The 22134-nt window shown below is 45.6% G+C and overlaps 1 protein-coding gene across 2 annotated transcripts; it reads left to right on the forward strand.

Moving 5' to 3' along the window:
• Nucleotides 1-715: 715 nt before the first annotated feature.
• On the forward strand, nt 716-22003 carry kcnt1a (potassium sodium-activated channel subfamily T member 1a). Of its 2 annotated transcripts, XM_037484126.2 has the most exons (31): nt 716-978; nt 2027-2194; nt 6588-6667; nt 6754-6901; nt 7459-7506; nt 7681-7729; nt 7930-7989; nt 8273-8347; nt 8980-9063; nt 9254-9348; nt 9940-10120; nt 10237-10401; nt 10509-10645; nt 11905-11968; nt 12153-12261; nt 12556-12664; nt 13510-13659; nt 14435-14664; nt 14752-14968; nt 15460-15565; nt 15696-15868; nt 17069-17140; nt 17300-17434; nt 17565-17676; nt 17868-17969; nt 18212-18295; nt 18399-18527; nt 18751-19048; nt 19155-19217; nt 19315-19399; nt 20413-22003. In XM_037484126.2, the coding sequence occupies exons 1-31, from the start codon at nt 812-814 to the stop codon at nt 20528-20530; spliced, it is 3813 nt and encodes a 1270-aa protein (XP_037340023.2). In that variant the 5' UTR covers nt 716-811; the 3' UTR covers nt 20531-22003. The 2 variants fall into 2 exon arrangements, with proteins under 2 accessions (XP_037340023.2, XP_037340024.2); XM_037484127.2 differs by lacking the exons at nt 716-978; nt 2027-2194 and adding an exon at nt 4479-4858.
• The last annotated feature ends 131 nt before the right edge of the window (nt 22004-22134 follow it).

Here is a 22134-nt window from a genome sequence, read left to right on the forward strand (position 1 = left end):
AGTGCCAAATACAACAAAAAAACATCAACAACAATTACAAAACAAAAGCAAAAACGATATACAATAATGTCATTTATGACAATGTATGAGTCACATGTAGCTGATGATGCAGCTGCACTTTTAAGAGTGCAGAACTTCACTAGCAATGCAGTATTGTTTGACATTGTTTACCTTCTTTTATTTCTTGAATAAAGGGTCTGAGCCCGCCATTGATATTGTTGATATGTTTGCCATGGTTGCACATAATAAAAAACGATGTGCAAACCAGCACTCTGATAATATTACAACGTTTCAAGCTGACGTAGTGGTCGTTTCCGTGTTTATTCACCACATGGCGGTATTTGTTGGGCTGAAGTCTTAATCCAAAACGTCACGGCTCCCATTTCAGTGTGAGACATTCCTCCCAGAGGACCGGACCCATCGGAGACCCGTCTTCGCCAGCAGATGGAGCCAATCTCCCCCTCCTCAGTCCTCATCACGCGTCAAGTGAATATTCAACATGTCATTAGATGCACCGAAGGGACGCTGTCATGCACACGCGTCTCCTGCATCACCTTTAAACACCTAGAGATTATAGATCAGTTGGACTGTATCTGCACGTTTCAAAGAGCTCCACTAACTAGTTTCTGAAAAGAAAAAAAAAAACTCTTCCGAGATGCACCTGAATAGGTGAGGGAGGGAGGGAGGGGTGAGGGGGGGGGGGGGGAGAGGGGGGTGCAATCCATCCATCTCGCAGGGAGACTCCGTCCCCGGGCTTAGAGAAGAGCGCGTCCTCCTCTCCGGGCGCAGACTCCGAGCCGCTCCGCCTCCGATGCAATTGACCCGGGAAGAAGACTTTGTCATCGGGGACTCGGCAGCGACCACCGCGGCTCTCCGGTCCGACGGCAGCGCTGGATCTCCGGACAAAATGTGCAGTGAATGTTACGTGAATCAGACATTCGTGCACGACGATGGGACCGTGAACGAGCACAAGCCGCGGTAAGCAGCAACCGAAGTGACAAACACGGTGAAAAGTACTTCTTCGTGACCGTATGCGTTACTGCATTAAACTTACCTGTGTTGTTCAGTTAGTTTTGCTCATTTGTGTAAAGATGCTGCTTGGATTTGTGACAGTGTTTTTTGCTCATCACTGTTTCATATACTGCAGAGTTGCATCACATAAAGTAGTTAACCCTTAAATGTTGTATTGTATTGTGTCTCCAATAGAAGAAAAAGTACATCAAATTCTATTTTGAAAGAACCAGAGAAGACAGATTTGTTTTTCAGGTTACCTGAAACCATAAAAGCTTTCACTCACCATGTTTTTGTTTGTATGTTCACTCTTAAATGCCTCAAATGACCCGTGAGCTGAACTGCGTTTTATGAGCCGGGAGCTCTTTGCCGTTGGTTGATGTTTGGTTTAGTTCGACGGATGGGTTTCACCACATGGGAAATAAACCCTTCATCTTTTATGCAATACGTTTGACAGGCTTAATGGAGGGCTGGGGCCAACTGGCTGACAGTGATGAGGAGGAGAGGAGAGAAATTAAGAAAAGAGAGCTTAAAGGGGTTTTCACTCCCGCTGTGGAGATTCTATTTTGTATTTTTGCTTCTTCTTCTTTCTTTTCTTTAGTGGATAAAAATAAAAAAAAAGTGGGTGTCTTCCACCAAGATTATTTCACTGCACATTTGAATCGCTTTAAGAGTAATCGGTGTCAGGAAAGCTATAGTTCTGCTTCACTTAAACAGACGCCGCATCGATAAAATCCACCTGAAAATGAATCTTCATTGCATGAACATATGTTGGCTGGTTCTACCTTTTATTGTCTTAACAGCTCCTATTACTGAACAAGCCGTCAACAGACTCACACTAACATGCAGAGAGTACAACTCACTCACTTTTATGCACTTCTGCATCAGTCCACCAACTACAATCCTATGTCTCCTTCTCCTTCCACCTCTCTTTGGCTTTTCGCCTTTCACCTACCCCCCCCCCTCTATTCATTTTGCTTCTGCATCTTTTGCTTGTCTCCTCTGCCCCCCGCAGCTCCTCCCCAGCACCACCCCAGACCAACATCAACACCAGCGGGCTCATCTTGGACATCTCCACGCTGGAGATGGAGCAGCAGGAGAGCGAGGAGGTGCCTCCGCTGCCGCCCCGCTTTCGCTTCAGGGACCTGCTGCTGGGGGACCAGAGCTTCCAGAATGACGACAGGTAGGCAGCTGTGTGGACATGCAGAGCCACGCCCCCCTCCCCCCCTCCCGGCAGTACAAAAGGAGAAAGAAATTAAAAGGAAAATCAAATCTGCAATTTTAATCTAAAAAAAGGATATATTTAAAAGATAAAGAAAACTTGGTGAGAAAAGTTTTTCAACCTCAGAATGACAAAGAATTAATGGCAAACACTGTAAAAATGAAGGAACACTTGGCTTTGTGCTACATGACATTACGGGACATTTTCATTTAAGCTGATGTTTTCATCCAAAGTGACAATAAGTGCGTTCAACCAAGAGGGCACGGAGCCAGAACAACAAGAATCAAGTACAGTTTATTCATTTTATTAAGCCCCATAAGTGCCATCGCAAGTGCTAACATGGTGCTGTAGTCTATGCTATTCATTTTGCATTTTGGCATATACAAAAATAGACCTTTATTTTGGCAAGTGGCATTAATTATTTTATGTAACTTCAGCTCTCTTAGTCTTCTTCTGCTCTCACCTAAGTGCTGAGTACCAGATTGCCTCTTTATTTCATTTCTTATGATTTTACAGTTGACAAATACTTAAATTATTATTCAACCCCACCTTTTTGGCATGTCACTGTGCATGAAGTGTTTATCTCGTCTCCTCCTAGTTGTGTTAAAATACACAAGAACATCCAGAAGTACAGTTTGAAGTGTTATATGGTGTACGAGGTGTTTGCTTTGGATCATGGCAGACTTGATGGTGCTGTCCATGGTGCTGAAAGACAACACGTTTCTGAATCACTGTGGGGTTTTTGTGTGTGTGTGTGTGTGTGTGTGTGTGTATGTGTGTGTTTGATGGAGAGCAAGTGAGCTACATTTCCACCAAGAATCCATTCAAAACTTGTAAGAGTCTGACTCATTTTTCGGCAACATCACTCCGACCTATTTCTCAATAAGAAATTAAAATGAGATCAGTCCTTCTGTTTTCTACTTTTTCATCCTCTTTTACCTTCAGTTGTACTCTGCCGCTGCATCCGAGCTCGATAGAGAACATCAGTAACGTCCGCCCTTTGTTTCTGATATCTGCCTCGTTTGGTCTTAAGATTCAGGACTGTGCTGCTGCAGGAATTAAATTTTAAAAAAAGAGAGTCAAAAAATAACTTGAAAAGCAAAAACACTTTTTGTTTGTTGTTATTTTTTTCTGTTACTGCATTGGTCCGGAAGAGTTTTCAATTCAAACAGTCCAAAGCAGCTACTAAACCCTCACATTCGTTGTTCCCTTGAGATATTCATCAAGCATGTAGGCTTGAGTTGTGCCAGATGGATATTGTTTGTAATATTTGACACGTCTACTCGACGTGCAAAAACAGCCCGCTGTGCCAATGCTTTCCGCCAGACGCGACCTTTCCCCGACCGTCCTTGCAACATCCACAGTTTTTCTCCTTGATGGAGCAGCATTTTCCGTTTCCCATTAAGATGGTTACTCTCCCTTTTATGCTGCAAATCAACCTGTCCTCTGTCCCCGGTAGGTAGTGTTGTTGCAGGTGAAGGCTTTTCAGCGCCCAGCCTGCGGGCTCGCGTGTCTGTGAAGCTCCCGAAAATGTCACCGGTCACATCTCCCCAGGCATTATGCATTGTTCCCTTTTTTTTTTAAAGGCAGGCATGTTGAGAGAAATCACAAAATATAAGTGTGTACGATCAGCTTCATTTGAAGTGGAATAAAATTTCATCTCAGGCCCAGTTCTGCCTTCTGCTTTCTGGCACGTTCAGTCCAATTCAATTTGTTCCTCACAATTGTTACTTCTTAAATGTCTAAGTGAAGTCTTCATTAGATAGACTTTGCGACACATGAATGCATGAGTGAAAATGTTACATATTTTGCAGACAGGAGCGGGGGCATAGCGGTCTTCTCATGTAACTTGGACCGCCGGGTCGGGAGGCTCCACCACCGTGGGCGAAGATGAGTCGAGGTGGAGTGGCCTCTTACGGTATTTTCAAAAAGCACCGACTCACGGAGGAGGCTGTCTATTAACGACTACTTCAGACTCTTCAAATCAAGGGAAGACAAACGGGTGGGTGGGACGCAGATGAGACGGAGAGGGCGCGTTGTTCTATTTTCTTTTTGTCTGCGTTTTCTCAAATCCAAAAAGGAGACTTTTTTTTCTCTCTCTCTCTCTCTCTCCACATCAGCATCTCATCCCCCCCCCTGACAGACCAGCTCAGCGTTTCCATCGGAACATTCCTCCGGTGTGTCCGCGGTTCAATGGGAGAGAGGACCATGCTGCAAGCAGCATCATTTAGGGTTATTCCTGTCATGGCAACGTTGCTGTGGCAACAGGCCCGCGCAAAAGAGAGGAGGAAAGAAAGAGGGCGAGAGAGAGGGGGAGAGAGAGAGATTGTATACATTTCTAAAAATATTCCAATAACCACTTCAGTGACCAAAATAAAAGATAAATTACACACCTTGCAAACAGCATTGCTTCGTCGCATCGCCTCGTTTGGATCGTTTTCCCTCCAGAAGTAACTGACGCGGTGCTGCGTTGCTTTTGGAGCGGCGCGGAGGCGCGTTGGTTAAGAAGCTTTACTTTACTCTGACTGCACGCTGCATGGATCCGAGAATTATCATCCCGACCTGGGTCACTGCGACCGCGGGGACCTGGAGGTCGGACCCGTCCGGCGGTGACGCGGGGCAGAGGTAGGGCCACCTGGAGCCTCTGAAGTGTGCAGGGATTTTGGTGTCGTAAAAAGGGGAAAAACAAGTTAAAGTAGTTCAATGCCTTGTTTTCATTTTTCATTCTGTCGTAACTTTTCTGCCCTTTTTGGCTCTAATTGAAATAATACATTTTTGATCTGCCAGGAACGATTATTTCCATGACAATCGGCCTTTTTTCAGAATTTCTCAATGAATTGTTTGCCTCATAAAATGTTGGAGTGGTGAAACCTTTGTGATGTCTTTTTATTGCTTATTGTTTCCAGCCTACAAAAAGACAAAAAAAATACTAACTAACAAAGAAATGTTAAGTGACAATTAACAACCCACACCAACCCTTCATGCTAATTCATTTCCTGTTGATCTACTAATTGATCGACACGTTTAAACTTTTGTTAAGGTTGTTCTCCTCCAGGTGGGATCATTTAAATAAAAAAAAGGCCCGATCCAGAGCTGCAGGATCTTCCCGTCCAGATCGAATTACTCCCAGAGCGCCTTAAACATCGATGTGACACGCAGTATGACTAATGTCAGGCCTCCTCTGCTAGTAATTGTGTGCTCAAGAGGAGCTGATTAAGGGTCATTATTTGTGTGTGTGTGTGTGTGTGGGTGAAGGAGGGTGACACACAGAGACAGGCAGAGAGCAATGGCCGGACCCTTGCGTGTCACAATCAGCCGCCTGTTGAAGTGCCTTCTCCTCCAGGGGGGGGGGGACCCATCGCCTCCCCGCTGCTGTACAGATGTGGCTGCTGTTTTTCCAATTTCCTTGTTGGTGTTTCTCCTCTGTTCCACCTCTGGGGTGCAGCCCTATCATCAGCCGCACTGCTTTTTTCCTTCTCACCGTCAACCCTTCAGCTCAGGGATTAGTGCAGCAGGATCGCAGCCTCACCAGCTTTCAAAAACGCCCTCAAGGTCTTCTAAGCGCTCTCATGGTTCCACTCTGTAAATTTCATTTTTACCGGTCTGCACTGGCTTTCCGCGAGGCAGCGCTGCGAAGGCTGTGAGAGGCTCTGGGTAGATTTTCAGTGTGTTGCCAAGCTACCTACTCTGCGAGTTCACTCTCTCTCTCTCCGTCTGACTCTCCCTCGGCGCTTTGCTCCGACGCGCAAAATCAACATCAGTTTGCAGCCTGGTTCACAATTGATCGTTATTTTCGAAAATAATAGGAAGTGTTTCTTCATCACACGAGACAGTTACTCGTGACGGCTCATGTAAACCCGTATTTATGTGCATCATTGCCTGCAAATCATGAAGAAAAACGTGTTTGTTTGTCATTTTACTTTACTTTGTTGTCACTTGTTTCACAGTTAAGGAAATATCCAAATAAGATGGAACTTTAATAGCATTTTATGGGAGATTATGCGTCCTGCCCGTTGTGTGTGTGTGTGTTTATCCGTCTGTCCACAGCTAATCTTGCATCCCGGCAGCCTAATATTTTTTATACTCAGTAATGAGTAGCGTGCTCGAGGCCCTCCCGAAATTGAGAAAAGTTCTGTATCAAACCTGCTGTTTCATGTTGGAAATCGAATCAGAGCGAGATAATTACCAAACTCTCCTCCGGCAGATGTGTGTTATTATGAATTTTCCTTCTGCGCGAAACCTCCTACATTCAAAACCGCTCTGAAACACATCTGCACGGCGCTGTTCTGTTTGTGCGGCTGAGTCTTCTTCTTCTTCTTCTTCTTCTTCTTCCTCTGCTTCTCCTCCCTGTTAGGGTGCAGGTGGAGTTCTATGTGAACGAGAACACCTTCAAGGAGCGTCTGAAGCTCTTCTTCATCAAAAACCAAAGATCAAGTAAGCAGCTGGTCGTGTCAATCGTCCTGATTGGCCCTTTTTCAGGAGCACGCTTACTTACTGGGTCTTTTTTTTTTGCGCTTTAGGCCTTCGGATCCGTGTGTTCAACTTCTCCCTGAAGCTGCTCACCTGCCTGCTGTACATCATCCGGGTGGTCACAGATAACCCCGCCCAGGCCGCCGGCGCCAGTCCCAGCGCGGGACAGCAGAGCGCTCCCAGCGGCAACAACAAATGGTCTGGAAGTAGCAATAAAATGCCTGCAAGGTGCAGGGAGATTAGATAAAAGCAGCTGTTTTTTACGTGCTCTTAGAAATGACACATCGATCGACATTACATTACATTACATCACATGTCATTTAGCTGACGCTTTTATCCAAAGCGACTTACAATAAGTGCATTTCCACATAGAGATACAAACTCAGAGGAACAAGTAACAAGAAAGTACAATTTTCATCAAATAAGCAGTTTCAAAACATGTTATAGAAAAGTGCCATTATAAGTACAATTTAAGTGCTACCATTTGTTAGTGCTACGGTTTGTAGTGTTTTAGTCAAGGTAGAGTCTGAAGAGGTTCTCTGCAGTCCTGATGTCATCAGAGAGCTCATTCCACCATCTGGGAGCTTTAAATCGATCTTTAAATCGATGCATTTTTCAAAGTTGGACCCACAGTCAGTATAAAACAAATAAAAAGTTAGGAAACATGGAGTGTTATGTATCAGATGGTTGAGGAGATTTAACTTTCTGATGGATGTGAGATCTGATGGACTGATGACTTCCTCACTATTCCACAGCGTTGACTGCCAGTGGAACGGATCAGTGCAGGACAGAGAAATTAACTGGTAAGCCGCAGAAGGAGGGATTTCTGTCAGCAGGGTCCCTTTAGTACAACATGATGATGCATCCTTAATGAGAGCAACATTCAGCTGCAAGGCTTTTTGCTGCTCTATACTGTATATCTCTCGCCTATGGTTTTAAAAAAAAACAACTATAATAATGCAATTACCGTCCTACAGGGAGTTGATCTTCTGGGTTGACAGAAAAGTTCCTGTCTGGGCCATTCAAGTGAGTCACAACAGAATAAGAACACAAATGAGTTTAGACAAGCCAACCTTTTATAAACTAAGGCATAAGAAACTTTGGTGATCACATATTTGCGCGCAGGCGCTTTGTCAACTCGACTCCCGGGTTTGAACATCAGGATTGATGTGTTGTTAATACTTGATGAGCTTTGTGCTCATTATTCTGTGTTTGGGTTTGCGCAGGTGATCGTGGCCATCATTAGTTTCCTGGAGACGATGTTGCTGATGTATCTGAGCTACAAGGTAAAAGACACCGAACAAATACACGCAGACATCCAGCAATTCAGCGTGTGCAACGTGTCACTTACAGGCTGCGAGACTGACAAATCCATAAGTGGCGCAATTAGCCACTACATCAAGGATAGATCCTGATTACAGGATCTAGGTGAGGTGATGGATTAAGTGGTCATGCAGAGTGACAGACTACAATTAAGAGGCTTCTCCGTCTGCAGTGACTCACCGTCGATTGTGTGCTCGACGGCTAGAACCGGTAAAGGAGTCTCTGCATCTTTTTTACTCCTTCAAGGGGAACATCTGGGAGCAGATGTTCCAGGTGTCCTTCCTCCTGGAGATGATCAACACAGTTCCCTTCATCATCACGGTAAAACGTTGACCGTGACGGAAACACTGTCAGCTTTTTACAATGTAAAAACACTTGGCTACAAGTACCTTTACTGATAGTATCAGCATCAAAGTATATGCTACATAGCTCAAATACATTGAATAACTGCATTGTAATTATTGATGTTTAAATGGTACAACTTGATCTGTGAAAAAAAAACATAGTTTATTTGTGGCAGTATAGAGTTAATTATTAATTCATGTCCGTAAAGTAAATAAAAGTTATTCAATAAATGTACTTGAGTAAAAAGGACAATAATTCCCTCTGAGATGAAGTGAAGTAAAACTACCTTAAAATGTAATACTGTGCAGAACAAGTACTTCAGAACTGTAGCCTATTGAAGCACTGTAATAATAAATGATTAAAAAATAATGAATTGGCACATTCCCAAATGACTCAGGCAATAAAGGAAGGTGGAAAACACTTTTAACTGCTGAGCCTCAGCTTGTTGGCATTGTGACTGTGAGGACATGTCATATCCGAGCTGTTGCCTCTTTTCACAGATTAAGTAATCACCTTTATAATCCGTGACTGCATAGGTGCCGGAGTGAAACAAAGTGAAGTAATAGAATATCAGCGAGTGTGAGAAATGTCTCCCTCTTTCTCCTCAGATCTTCTGGCCCTCGATAAGAAACATCTTCATTCCCGTGTTTCTCAACTGCTGGCTGGCCAAGTGCGCTTTGGAGAACATGATCGTGAGTGAAACACATTCCCTTTAATTGTTTCTGCTAATGGCTTGTTTTTTTTCGATCAACATTTTAATTGACTTTGCAGAGGCGAGACACTCTGATTGTGGGCTCCCCCGGAGGTTTCCCACTGGGGGGGGGGGGGGATTTATCTGCAAGCCTCCCTGCATTTCATCACATTGTTGTTGTTTTCTGGTAGAATGACGTCCACAGAGCAATCCAGAGGACCAACTCAGCAATGTTCAACCAGGTGCTGATTCTCATCTGCACCCTGCTGTGCCTGGTCTTCACCGGGTGAGGCTGCGTCTTTAGGTTATAACACATGTTTGTTGAGTCTTTGCTGTCGTTGTTCATTTAGATAAACCTCCTTTGTGGAAGTTTTCATCAACACCTCAACTAGAATGTTCTAGGATGGCGTATAGCATCATGAATGCAACGAGAAAAAATGTTTGTGACCCAATTTCAGGTCCAAGAATTCCCTCGAGAGAAAGAATTGTGTGTTTGTGTACCTGTGTTACACCTGTGTTACACTTTCAGCTGGCATACTTTTGAGGTAGGCAGGGATTCTTCTGATTTTAAATGAATAATGAATACATTTTCAGTTGGCTCCTTAGAGGGAAGGCCTCTTGAAAGCAATGATATTCAACAGATAAGTGCAAAACAAAAGCTGGAAAATCAGGAATTAAAAATAAAATAAACAAACAAAAAAGAAAGAAAAGTGAAACTAGTGATATTTAGGATTATAAGCAAAGCAAGTTGGATCATGAACATTTTTTTGTATTGCAAAATATAGCAAATCCACTTTAATTGATGAAATAATGGTATTATAAATGGGTACATTCTGAATAATGAAATCAGCGGTCATAAATCCCACCCGCTCTGCAGCACGTGTGGAATCCAGCACCTGGAACGAGCCGGCAAAAACCTCTCTCTCTTCAACGCCTTCTACTTTTGCATCGTCACCTTCTCCACCGTCGGCTTCGGGGACGTCACGCCCCGCATATGGCCCTCCCAGCTGCTGGTGGTCATCATGATATGCGTCGCCCTGGTGGTGCTGCCCCTGCAGGTGGGGCGAAGGTGCTGCAAAGTATTCCTTGTGACCTATACGCGAATCTTTGGTCGCCACTTTCTCCTCGGTTTGCTTCGTGTGTGTGTGTGTGTGTGTGTGTGTGTGTGTGTCAGTTTGAGGAGCTGATGTACCTGTGGATGGAGAGACAGAAATCCGGCGGGAACTACAGCCGCCACAGAGCGCAGACAGAGAAGCACGTGGTGCTCTGTGTCAGCGCGCTGAAGATTGACCTGCTCATGGATTTTCTCAACGAGTTCTATGCCCATCCCAGACTGCAGGTACCAGCAGAGATGTGTTTTCTATCAGTGCCTGTGTAGGGTGTGAATAGGTGTATCCGTGCGCTTTGCACAGTGCTTCCTAAAGCGGTCCCGGTGTCATCTTAAAGGATTACTACGTGGTGATCCTGTGCCCGAGTGAAATGGACCTGCAGGTGCGCAGAGTGTTGCAGATCCCTCTTTGGTCTCAGAGGGTCATCTATCTGCAGGGCTCCGTGCTCAAAGACCAGGATCTGCTAAGAGCCAAGTAGGTGACACCACCCCCGTCCATACTGAGGAAGAATAATAATAAATACATGTGTATATACAGCATACCGATACACGTAAATATAAAACCCCAGGGGTATATATACATATATATATATATATGTACATTTAGGGCCACAACCTTACAACAAAGGGCATTTAGGTGGTTTGCCACTGAGAAACTTTAAAAGGAGACGGTGAAGAACCAAATTGATGAGAAGTAGTAGTGAATTTATTAAAAATAGCAAATGAAGCAATGTCATCTGCCCATAAAAGAGATAAGATCTTTTTGTTAATCTGTTGCCTTGGAAAAGACCACAAAGAGAGGAGTGATGTTGTCCAGTGCACCCAGGTTACGAGTGAGCATTGTCTCTGAATTGTCTCCACTGGATGCAAATCATTTTAGGAAGGTATAATTCATTCCCTGAAAACCATCAGCAAGACGTACATCTCTATTGTTGTTTCAGTCCTGATGTCGCCCAAATATTCTCTCTGTCCTTTTCGAGGGAATTGGCTTGTCAGAGAAATCGTGTCACCTCATGCTGAGAGAACATTGTAATTATTCACTCCACCTGTCCTAATTCCTTTTAAAGACTCAGCTTTTAAGTGGACCTCTTTCTTTGCGAAAAGAAAATGTAGCAGGGACAAAAAGTCACTGCCTCTCCTGCTTTAGTTTAATAAGTGAATATATTTCTGTCTTTTAAGGGAAAACAGCATGTCAAAAACACATAATTGTCCTGTCCAACAGCTGTACCACCATAACGTATAAAACCCCTTACAACGAAACAACAGTAGTGTTACTTTGATAAAAACGGTTGTGTAACTCAGATGGACATGTTTGCCAGGGCTGGAGCGACTGGGTGTGTGTGTGTGTGTGTGTGTGTGTGTGTGTGTGTGTGTGTGTGTGTGTGTGTGTGTGTGTGTGTGTGTGTGTGTGTGTGTATGTGTGTGTCGCGCTCACATCCTGCATCTGCCACTGTTCCAGATCCTCCCACACACTCGCTCCGCACTCTCCTGTGTGCGTCGATCGCATGCACAAACCGCTCCACACTCACAGCACACAGTACATTGCAGAGCTCTTCACGTTGCTCTTTGTTCTACATGCAGGTGCCTGTGAATGAAATTTAAACTTAAAAAAAAAAAAATATGTCTCTCCTGATCCCTTTCCGGGGGTTTTGCAGTTGAGTCATTTGCCTTTTATTCTTTCATGCATTTCTAAACCTGTGCTATTATTGGTCCTGCTTTTTCCCGCTGTGGCAGAATGGATGACGCAGAGGCCTGTTTCATTCTAAGCAGTCGCAACGAGGTGGATCGAATGGCTGCGGTGAGAAGAGCAACCGTTAATGAACTCGGTGCCAAAACCCTCTACCAATCATGAGTTGTCGTTCAGTTGTCAGTCAGCCACTCATTAATAGCGTCAGTCATGGAGACAATTACCAACTAATTAAAGGAGATTACATTGAAAACGCCAGAGTGGAATTACATTATCTTTGACGGTTTTCCCACAGGACCATCAGACCATCCTGAGAGCCTGGGCCGTGAAGGACTTTGCTCCAAATTGTCCCCTTTATGTGCAGATACTCAAACCGGAAAATAAGTTCCATGTGAAATTTGCAGGTGGGAGTTTTTCTAAACTTTGATTGAAACTTTGATTGAAACTTTAAGTGAAACGCGAAGCTGACGCAGGAATAATGTTTATATGATTTCTGTAGCGCACCAAGGTCACTCAACTGCATTTGTTCCACTAAATGATAAAGTTAGAGGAGGAAGAAGAGGTATTGATCTTCCATTCTAACTCCCAGGAAGCAAATAAGCGTATTTACCGAAATGTCAAGCTATTCACTTTGAGATTTTCTTTTCACTCATGAAGCCCCATTCTTGTACAACACGTAATGGAATCCTTTTTTTCAGATCACGTCGTGTGCGAGGAGGAGTTCAAGTACGCCATGTTGGCTCTCAACTGTGTGTGCCCTGCCACGTCCACTCTGGTCACTCTCCTTGTGCACACCTCCCGTGGGCGGTCAGTACTTCCCGCATGCACATTTAAGACTTTTCACACGGCCATGTCTGCCGATGAACGACATTGTGTTCATGGGAACTGGCACTGAGGGGTGAACAAGCACAATCAAAAGACAAAAGTCCCGGGCTGGAATTTGGCATTAAAAAACTAAAACGTCACCAGGCGGCACCTGCGGCAAATGGCCTTTTTTAGGATTTGCTCTTTGTGAGCGAGTGTGAAACACTATGGTGGGAATTATTTTTCACAGCGTGCAAAGGTACCAGTTTGAAAAAGCTGATGTCGCTGGCTGAGGGAGACTACAATGACGGGGGGGGGGGGGAATCACGCGGCTGCAGCTCCTGCTGTGCTCCCGAAAAAAACTCTTTAGAAAGTGAAGCTTTTTCTGTCTTTATTAGAGAAAAGGGGTTTTGAGATTGCACACATTCATACAAAAGCCGTTCATGAATATGTATTGCAGTGGCCTGACTGTGCATAAGGGAGTGCGTCTATGTTTGCATACGCATGCCAGGCGCGTCCTTGAGTGCACAAAAGAGTTTAGACATTTGACAATCATCAATCAAAAAACAACCTCAACATTTATCTGAGGACGTTACGAGGGGCCTATTGGAGACGATGCAGGGGGCCGACACGTGGGCCAAGGTGTCTTTCAAACAAAGATCCCATGAGATTTAAGGGCGAGGGCGCAAGACCCCGAGAGCTCTGGTGGGGAGAGAGTTGTGCGATAATGATGGATTCAGAACAGATGTTCAGTACTTGCACATGGTGCACTTTTTTTAATGAAGGATTCCAGCTCACTGATCGGTCGCATGTTTGGTCTGATTTGTCTTTGTCCTGAACGAACACAGAGAAGGACAACAGTCGCCGGAGCAGTGGCAGAGGATGTACGGATGTTGCTCTGGCAACGAGGTCTACCACATCCGAGTGTGCGACAGCAAGTTCTTCGGGGAGTATAACGGCAAAAGCTTTACGTACGCCTCTTTTCACGCCCACAAGAAGTGAGTCGACCCTGATGTCAACTCACGTGACGTGTTGACAACGCAGCAACTCTTTTACGGGGGGTCGTCACATGTCTCTTCCACTGTTGGCTTGTCTGGTTGACCTCGTATCATCTTGCATAATCGATCGCCGCGGATACGCACAACCGTTCTTTTGGTTCGTCCTAACATTCACTTTATGAAGTTAAATGAAAGCAACAAAGGTTTAGCTTAGTCTTTGTCCAGCTGAGATGACAGCTGACATTTGTATAGAATTATTGATCCAGACATCACTTTTTCAACCTTTTAATGCGTATTGGCTTTCCGGGATGTCTGTATGCTCCAGTTTGCTACCACCAACAGCTAGTTAGCTTAGTTTAGCTTAGCTTAGCTTAGCAAGAAAGACTGGAAATGGGAAAACACCCACGGTTCTAACTGAAGGAAAAATTCTGTTGTATCCCTTCAAAAGCTTGATAAATAACATTTTATCTTATTGGATTTACTTTGTTGAAATTCCAATTTGAGGTTTTTGGGGATATGGCGTAATGTTGTAACATTAACCGAATGGTTACTGAGCCTAAGGCCCCCGTTGAGGCTTCTAAACTGACCTGAGGGTTTTATATATTCCTGCAATCACTGTGTACGTTTGACAAAGATTAGGAAACATAGATCTTGAGTTAGCTTTTTAACTGTTTCCATAAAACTAAGCTCAATCTCATCTTTTTACTGGCCCTTGGATTAAATGTGTCGTCAGACATCGCAAAGCTCGCGCTAACGGCAGCTTTGTGACGGCTAGGTACGGCGTGTGTCTGATCGGCATAAAGAGGGAAGACAACAAGAGCATCCTGCTGAACCCGGGCCCGCGCCACATCATGGCTGCCACAGACACCTGCTACTACATCAACATCACCAAGGAGGAGAACTCGGCCTTCATCTTCAACCAGGAGGAGAGCAAGGGCCGCGGCGGCGGGGGCCTCTACGACGGGCCCCTGCAGCTCCCCGTGCACAGCATCATTGCCAGCATGGGTGAGCGGGGGGGGGGAACGACAGGTCCAGGGAGGTATCGATCACTTTGCTCACTTTTAAAGCTCCGGGCCGGTCTCTAATTCGCAGGCACCGTTGCCATGGACCTCCACAACACCAGTCCGCCCGACGTCTCGGGCGGCAAACTGGCTCCGCCCTCGCTGAACGGAGCGCGGGGCCGCCGGCCGAGCATCGCTCCGGTCCAGGAGATCGCCGACTCCGCCTCGATTCTGCCTTGCGACCTCCTCAGCGATCAATCGGAGGATGACTCCGTGTTCGCGGATGAGAAAGGCGACTCGTCCGCCGAGTAAGGCTTCCGTGTCACACCTTAAAAACCCACCCACAAGGATGCAGAGGTTTACAGTGAACTGAACAGATGTTGCCTGATTTGAATATTACTCAGCTAAAAGTTTGTGTTGTGTTAGTGACCTGGTTTGTAATTAAAACTACAAAAGATTTACATTCATATTGAGCTTATATAATATATTAAAATAGATTATTTGAGCTGTAAAGGGATTCAGACTTTTTTTTTAACTGGCTTTCAGTGGTAACCGCAATCCGTTCAATTAATTAAAGCTGTTGCATTTCTAGTTGAGCCTAAAATATTTTAAACCTCGATAATTTAATATATGCTAAACCTGCACAATGCTAATTAAACCCACAATCCGTACTGAACAATCCTCATCCATGGAGCAACATCCTAAAATATTCGACCAAAACAGACATAGTTACTTAACATGATTTGTTCATCATTTTGTGAGTTACGGTTACAGTGCTTTTTGTTGCATTTGCACGCAGGTACGTGAAAGGTTACCCCCCGAACTCGCCGTACATCGGGAGCTCGCCCACCTTGTGCCATCTGTTGGCTGAAAGAGCCCCGTTTTGTTGCCTACGTCTGGACCAGGTGGGCAGCAGTCACTCAAATTCTTACTGCCTCATCACTTCCATCCCGCCTCTCCTTCTCCTCCACATCACAGAAAAACCTAAATAAATAAATAAAAACTGTGTTTGGGTTGTTGTTTTTTTTTTTTCAGGGTTGCAGGCACAACAGCTTTGTGGACGCCAAAGCGTACGGCTTCAAAAACAAGCTCATCATCGTTTCCGCCGAGACCGCCGGCAACGGCCTTTATAACTTCATAGTGCCTCTGAGGGCGTATTACAGGCCCAGGAAAGAACTCAACCCCATCGTGTTGCTGCTGGATAACCCGTGAGTCCACACACACACACACACACACACGTCGTTCTTTCACCTCTGACTCATTGAACGCTTCCCGCCGAAAAGCTCACGTCAGCGATCACTCAGGAGGAGCCTGTGGAGGTGCTGCCCGCCGCTCGCAGTGAGGCGGTGTGCACTCGGTGGCTCGAGGCAGTAACCATAGCAACCTGCTTTGCCTTGAACCTGTATCGCACACACCGCTCGGGATGGAGGGGGTGTGGGGGGGGGGGTGGAGAAAAGGATGAAACGTGTTTTCTCCGGAGAACACCGAGCAGGGCTTCCATCCACGGCCCGGCCCCCGATGTGGCCCCTTTTCAGCCCCCGCATGTGAGCTCTCAGGACTCTCATGGAAACGCACTCATAACAATAACCCCCCCCCCCTCACCCTTTCAGCTCTCTCTCTCTCTCCCTACCTTCCTGCGGCTGCGAATACAAACACCCACACACTTGGATAAGCAACTCAAGCATTACGACAGCCTCGGGGGGGGGGGGGGGGGGGGGGGGGGTCTGTTGTCAGCAGGACTGGGCAGATGTGACATCAGGGCCGGTGGGGAGGGACGGGCAGTAATGTTCCTGAGCCCACTCACCGAAGACACACCGAGTGGGGCGCCGAGAGCCCTCAGAGCCCCCCCCCCCCCCCCCCCCCCGAGGCCCCGGCTACTTACCGCTGTGCATCAACACCTGGCATCAAACACTCAGGTTCCCCCCTGAAGCCTTTTTGAAGCCCCGGGAACCAATTCAATTTCAAAACTGACTTCTTCATTGTTCACATTTCATTTGTTTTATGATCTGATACATTCATATGGTTTGTTCATTTCATACCATCCTCCTCCGCAGTAGTTGTGTGTATCCTCGTGTCGCACTAACTCCAGCATAGTTGCTTTCACCACGTTTCTGAGAAGCGAGGTCGGGTGACGCTGGGCTCTTTGTTTGGCACCGAAGAAATAAAATACCGCGAGGCGTCACAAAGCGTTTCACCTTGAGGTAACTCGAAAAGAAAAAAGAAAAAAAAAACCTAAAAGCTGGACAACATCTTGGACTTACACGAAACAGAAGCAATTAATGTGTAAATGAATTGTACATAATCTGCTTTTTACAAGTAAGTGAGTTTTCTTTTTTAATATCATTTTGTTGTGTATGGTAAAAAACAATACTTACTGATATTATATAATAATTTCACATTTCCTATAGGCCAGATAATCACTTCCTGGAGGCCATTTGCTGTTTCCCTATGGTCTACTACATGGCCGGGACCATAGACAAGTAAGTCACCTCTGCTTTTTATTGGGATTGTTTTCAAGTTTAATTCAATTACTTTCAAGAGGAGTTTGTACTTTGAGATTTAATTGGATGTGCAGCATGTTCTAGGCAAAGTGGTAATGCTCATTGTTTTGAGTGTGTGTGTGTGTGTGTGTGCCTCAGTCTGGACAGCCTCCTGCAGTGTGGCATCATCTACGCTGATAACCTGGTTGTTGTGGACAAAGAGAGTACAATGAGTGCCGAGGAGGACTACATGGCCGATGCCAAAACTATTGTCAATGTACAGACGATGTTCAGGTATTTAATGTGATTGTCATTGTAATGTCTCTCATACATTCGCCATGACATGCTCTATTTTTCTCTGTCTGTGTGCGTCAGAGCCTGCATTGGGAAGTGATCTGTGACTGTGACTCTTCTCTCGTTGCAGGTTGTTTCCCAGTCTGAGCATCATCACAGAGCTCACTCACCCATCCAACATGAGATTCATGCAGTTTCGAGCAAAGGACTGCTATTCGCTGGCCCTCTCCAAGCTGGAGAAGGTGAGCCACAACCAGAGGACTTACGTGCGTGGAATCAATCAAAAACGAGAGTAGATTTTTATTTGCATCCGCTCTTCTTGCTCTTATTGCGGGTGCCATTTCCTTCTGACTTTCTACCGAGAGAAAGGGGACTGAGTTGTTTGTTGTGTGTGTGTCTGTGTGTGTGTGTGTCTCCTGTCTCTCCCCCGCAGAAAGAGCGCGATAAAGGCTCCAACTTGGCCTTCATGTTTCGCCTACCCTTCGCTGCGGGGAGAGTGTTCAGCATCAGCATGTTGGACACCCTGCTGTATCAGGTTTGTATGTGCGCACCTGAAATAACTCTGTTAAAAGCCAGAGACGATTGTGTCTTACAGCGGCAGAGAAACAGTCTCACCTGAAGCAAACAGAGCAGCAGCATAATGCAAAAGTGCCCTCTTGTGTTCAGGCATCGACAGAGAGAGACCACCGGAGATTCTCTTAATGTCAACTGCTTTTTGTGTTGTTGTTGGTTTCTTAAGTCCTAAAGGTGCTTTTTTTTTCTGTGATTCCATGTCAGTCTTTTGTGAAGGACTACATGATCCTCATCGCAAGGCTGCTACTGGGGCTGGACACCACTCCGGGGTCAGGATTCCTCTGTGCTGTGAGTGACATAGAAAAGATGCCACCTGTAACCATGCTCCCGCTCGTCCAAACCGATCTGAAACAACCCCCCCTCCCACCCCCCGTTCATCTCACGTCCGCAGATGAAGGTGACGGAGGAAGATCTGTGGATCAGTACTTATGGCAGGCTGTTCCAGAAACTCTGCTCCTCGAGTGCCGAAATCCCTATCGGGATCTATCGGACGGAGTCTCACGTGTTCCAGACGTCGGAGGTGAGACGTGCATTGCGTGAAGCAACAATGCAAGAATGTGTAGGAATCATTTCACCCCAAAACGGCAGGAAACACCAGAGGGAAGTAGGATTAATCCTCTGGGAACCATGAGTACGTGTGTCCCATTCCATTTAGAGGCTGCTCAAATGAAGTCTTGGAACCATTAATGCATTCACCAAAGGGAAAGGAAAGGTAACTCCTTGTACCCCCCCCCCACTCCCAGTCCCAGGTGTCCGTCAGCGTTGACGAATGCGAGGACACCAAGGACAAAGGGGACGAGCCTCGCAGCAACGACCAATCGGATCACCCCCTGCTGAGGAAGAAGAGCATGCAGTGGGCCCGGCGCCTGAGCAAGAAGAGCGCGAGGTGGCAGGGAGGCGGCCGGGACCCGAGCAGGGACCACGCCGCCCAGCGCATCGCTCAGCAGCGCCTCAACCTGTACCGCCGCTCCGAGAGGGAGGAGCTCTCCGAGCTGGTCCGCAACCGCATGCGGCACCTGGGCCTCCCCACCTCCAGATATGGTGAGAGGAGGGACTGCACCCCGAGGGTCCTCCACCACCCCCCCCCCCCCACCCCCCCTCTGCTTAACAGCTGGTCTGTTTCTTGTCTTTAACCCGCTGTGTGCAGAAGACCTGACCAATCTGACAGCCAGCGACGTCATGAACAGAGTCAATCTGGGATACCTACAAGGTAGAGATCTAAAAAAAAAAAAAGTAACAGCGCAATCCAGATGTGGCGGTTCAGCTGATCGGGGGGTCGGGGGGTGTGGTGGTGTTTTCTGTTTCAGACGAGCAGAACGATCAGCAGAACACCCTGTCCTACGTCCTGATCAACCCTTCTCCCAACACCAGGCTGGAGCTCAACGACGTCGTGTGAGTCTTGCGTCGTGCGCGCGTGGGTTTGAGGGCAAATGGGTGATTCCGGAGAAGCTTGAGTCACCGACGCCGCTGTTTATTTCTCGGCTCGGTCGGAGCTGCCTTTTATTTCTAGGTGTTTTCCGCAAGGAAAAACGACTATGTTTGATTTTTCACAGTCGATTTAAATGAAAACAAATAGTGAATGCTGATATGTAAACAAAAATCATCCCTTCGTCACTATCATTTTACTCGTTATAATTGAAAATGAATTTAAAGGACCAATGTGTTGGATTCAGGCGGATTAAGTTGCTATTTTTTCCGTGTGTAATCCCCTCAAACTAATAAAAAGCTTCCCACATCAACGTAGGGCTCTCTGCCCTGTTGCTGTTTCTACAGTGGCAGAATATCAGTTGTTTCAATTATAAATATGCACATGTTATCAATAGATGAAAAGGCCACGAGCCGCCTGTACGAGCAAATCATTGTCACCGTAGTCTGCAATTCTCTGCAGAGCTTTAACACGTTTGACCTTTTTCCAGCCGGCAAAGAAAGGAAGCTCTTAAAATAAACTGCACTTAACCTTGGACAGAGGATGCTGAACGTTTAACACCAAAGAACCAGGAGTGCTGCTGGAGACCCACGACTCCAAATTGACAGCGGATGTGTAAATAGATAAATATTTGAAAGCTTATTCAACGTGATATATAACACTTCTAATATGTCAATGTTTACAACTTGGCCTGTTACCCCCCCCCCCCCCCCCCCCAAAAAAAGAACATGCCAATTTGCCGGCGTATTATTTAGGAAATAATATACAATTACGAGGGAGCAACATGAATCGAGCAGGGAAAGCGATCGGGGCGCCTATCCATGTATCCATGGCAACGTCCGATTCCCGTTTGTGATACAGAGTCGTTTGCGCGTCTCCTCTGCTCACCTCATGTGACCTCAGGAGGCGAGGAGGGTGGGGGGTATTCGGCGTGTGTGACCTCTCACATGGATCTCTCCCCCCCCCCCCCCCCCCTCAGGTACCTGATTCGCTCAGACCCTCTGGCCCACGTCCCGGAGGAGCCTCCCGTCCGCGGGAGCAGCCTGAGAGAAAGGCGCGAGTCGGGCACGGAGGTCAGAGAAGACACGGAGCTCTGATGGCGTGACGACCTTCAAACCTTCGTGGTCACCTTGATGCGTCCGCGCAGGTCCGGCTTGAAGAGAAAAAAAAAAAAAAAAGAGGACAATTTGTGCTACGACGTTGCCGCGCTGGCGTCCACAGCTGTATCATACGAGTGCCTGCTGTGTGGCAGGTGACAATCGATGCCACCTGGCTGTGACGTTTTCATGGGATTCTTTGCAGCTCAGTTTAGATGACTGAAGGTGTCCCTCCTGCAGAGAGAGAGAGAGTTGGTCACAGTGATTGTAGATTTTGGTTTCCGCTCCCTCAGGAAAAGCGCGAGTTAAAAAAAAAAAAGAAAAAAAAAAGATGAGCGATTGCGGGAAGAAGACGTCTGCGGCCCTGCATCTATCCATTGTTCCTTGACTTTTTGGAAATCTAATGGAGATCAGCACATATTTTAAAGGTACAGGGGCCATGAACATAATATAACATAATAACATGAAATCAAGTATACTATACATTTCCACACTGGGAGATCAAATATGTTGATTAAAGCTTTCCTTTAAAGCTTATTTTCCATAGCTGAACCATAGAAGTGTGTTATCCAGTGGTGTAGATGTCCTAATCAGTAGGTTATGTAAAAACAACAATGGTTACTTATTTGTTTCTCCGCTGTACCTGTTTGAGGTTTTTGGACTACAAGTGCTTAGTTCAACCCCTTTAATAGGGCACTATGCCGTACATAGATTGTTTGATTTTTGAATATGTTAGTAATCAGAACACCTCATCTTACCTCCAGCGCTGCTCTGTTAAAAAATGTGCTCTTTAAATCGTTTAAATTGTGGTTGTTTGGACCAAGTAGGCATTTCTAAAATGCTAAATCCTGTACACACGGTTTGACTTTGACTGTAAAATCCATCCATATTTAAATGTTTATTTAAGTGTTATATGAGGAAAAAAACATTAACTGTTGCTGTCATATAAATCAGCAATAGTATTGCTACTCGTCTCTCTGACTGTTAATTGAAAGGAATAGTCTCAGGAATTTGTTAATATCGTTAATAACGGCCTAAATGTAAAGCTTATAATACTTGAGTGCAAAGAAGAGTTCTGCAGTATTACATACTTTTAAATATTCAAATTACTCCTTAAATGAATAAGAAAGAAAAGTAAAAGGTAGAAGCAAAGAGAGCAGAGGGGCAAACGATGGTTTTAGGAAAGAGGAAGGATGGAGCAGTGTGACTAACAGGTCACATGACTGGTAATTAAGACTGGAGATCAGGTCCAATCAGGCCACTCAAGTGAAAACACCTGTGTGTTCTTTTTTGTGTTGGTGCCCAGAGGCTCAGTGGTGTAAATTAATACCTATTTACGATGCTTTGTTTGAGTGTGTTCATTTCAGAGTTTTGGTTCATCCTCGGCCCGCAACAACTTTCAACCCAGTGTCATGATAACTGAGCTCCTTTTTCCTTGATCCTGCTAACAAATAAACAAAAGCGAAAACGTACCTTCTTATGGCGGTAATTATGGTCTGACTGATCAGATCATTGTCTATAATAATGTGTAGTAATTAGTAATTGTAGTAATGACCTAAAGGGCTTTTAATGTGATACCTTCATCCACCACATGCAGAGAAACA

This window comes from Pungitius pungitius, chromosome 18 (assembly GCF_949316345.1).
Source record: "Pungitius pungitius chromosome 18, fPunPun2.1, whole genome shotgun sequence".
Classification (NCBI taxonomy): Eukaryota; Metazoa; Chordata; class Actinopteri; order Perciformes; family Gasterosteidae; genus Pungitius; species Pungitius pungitius.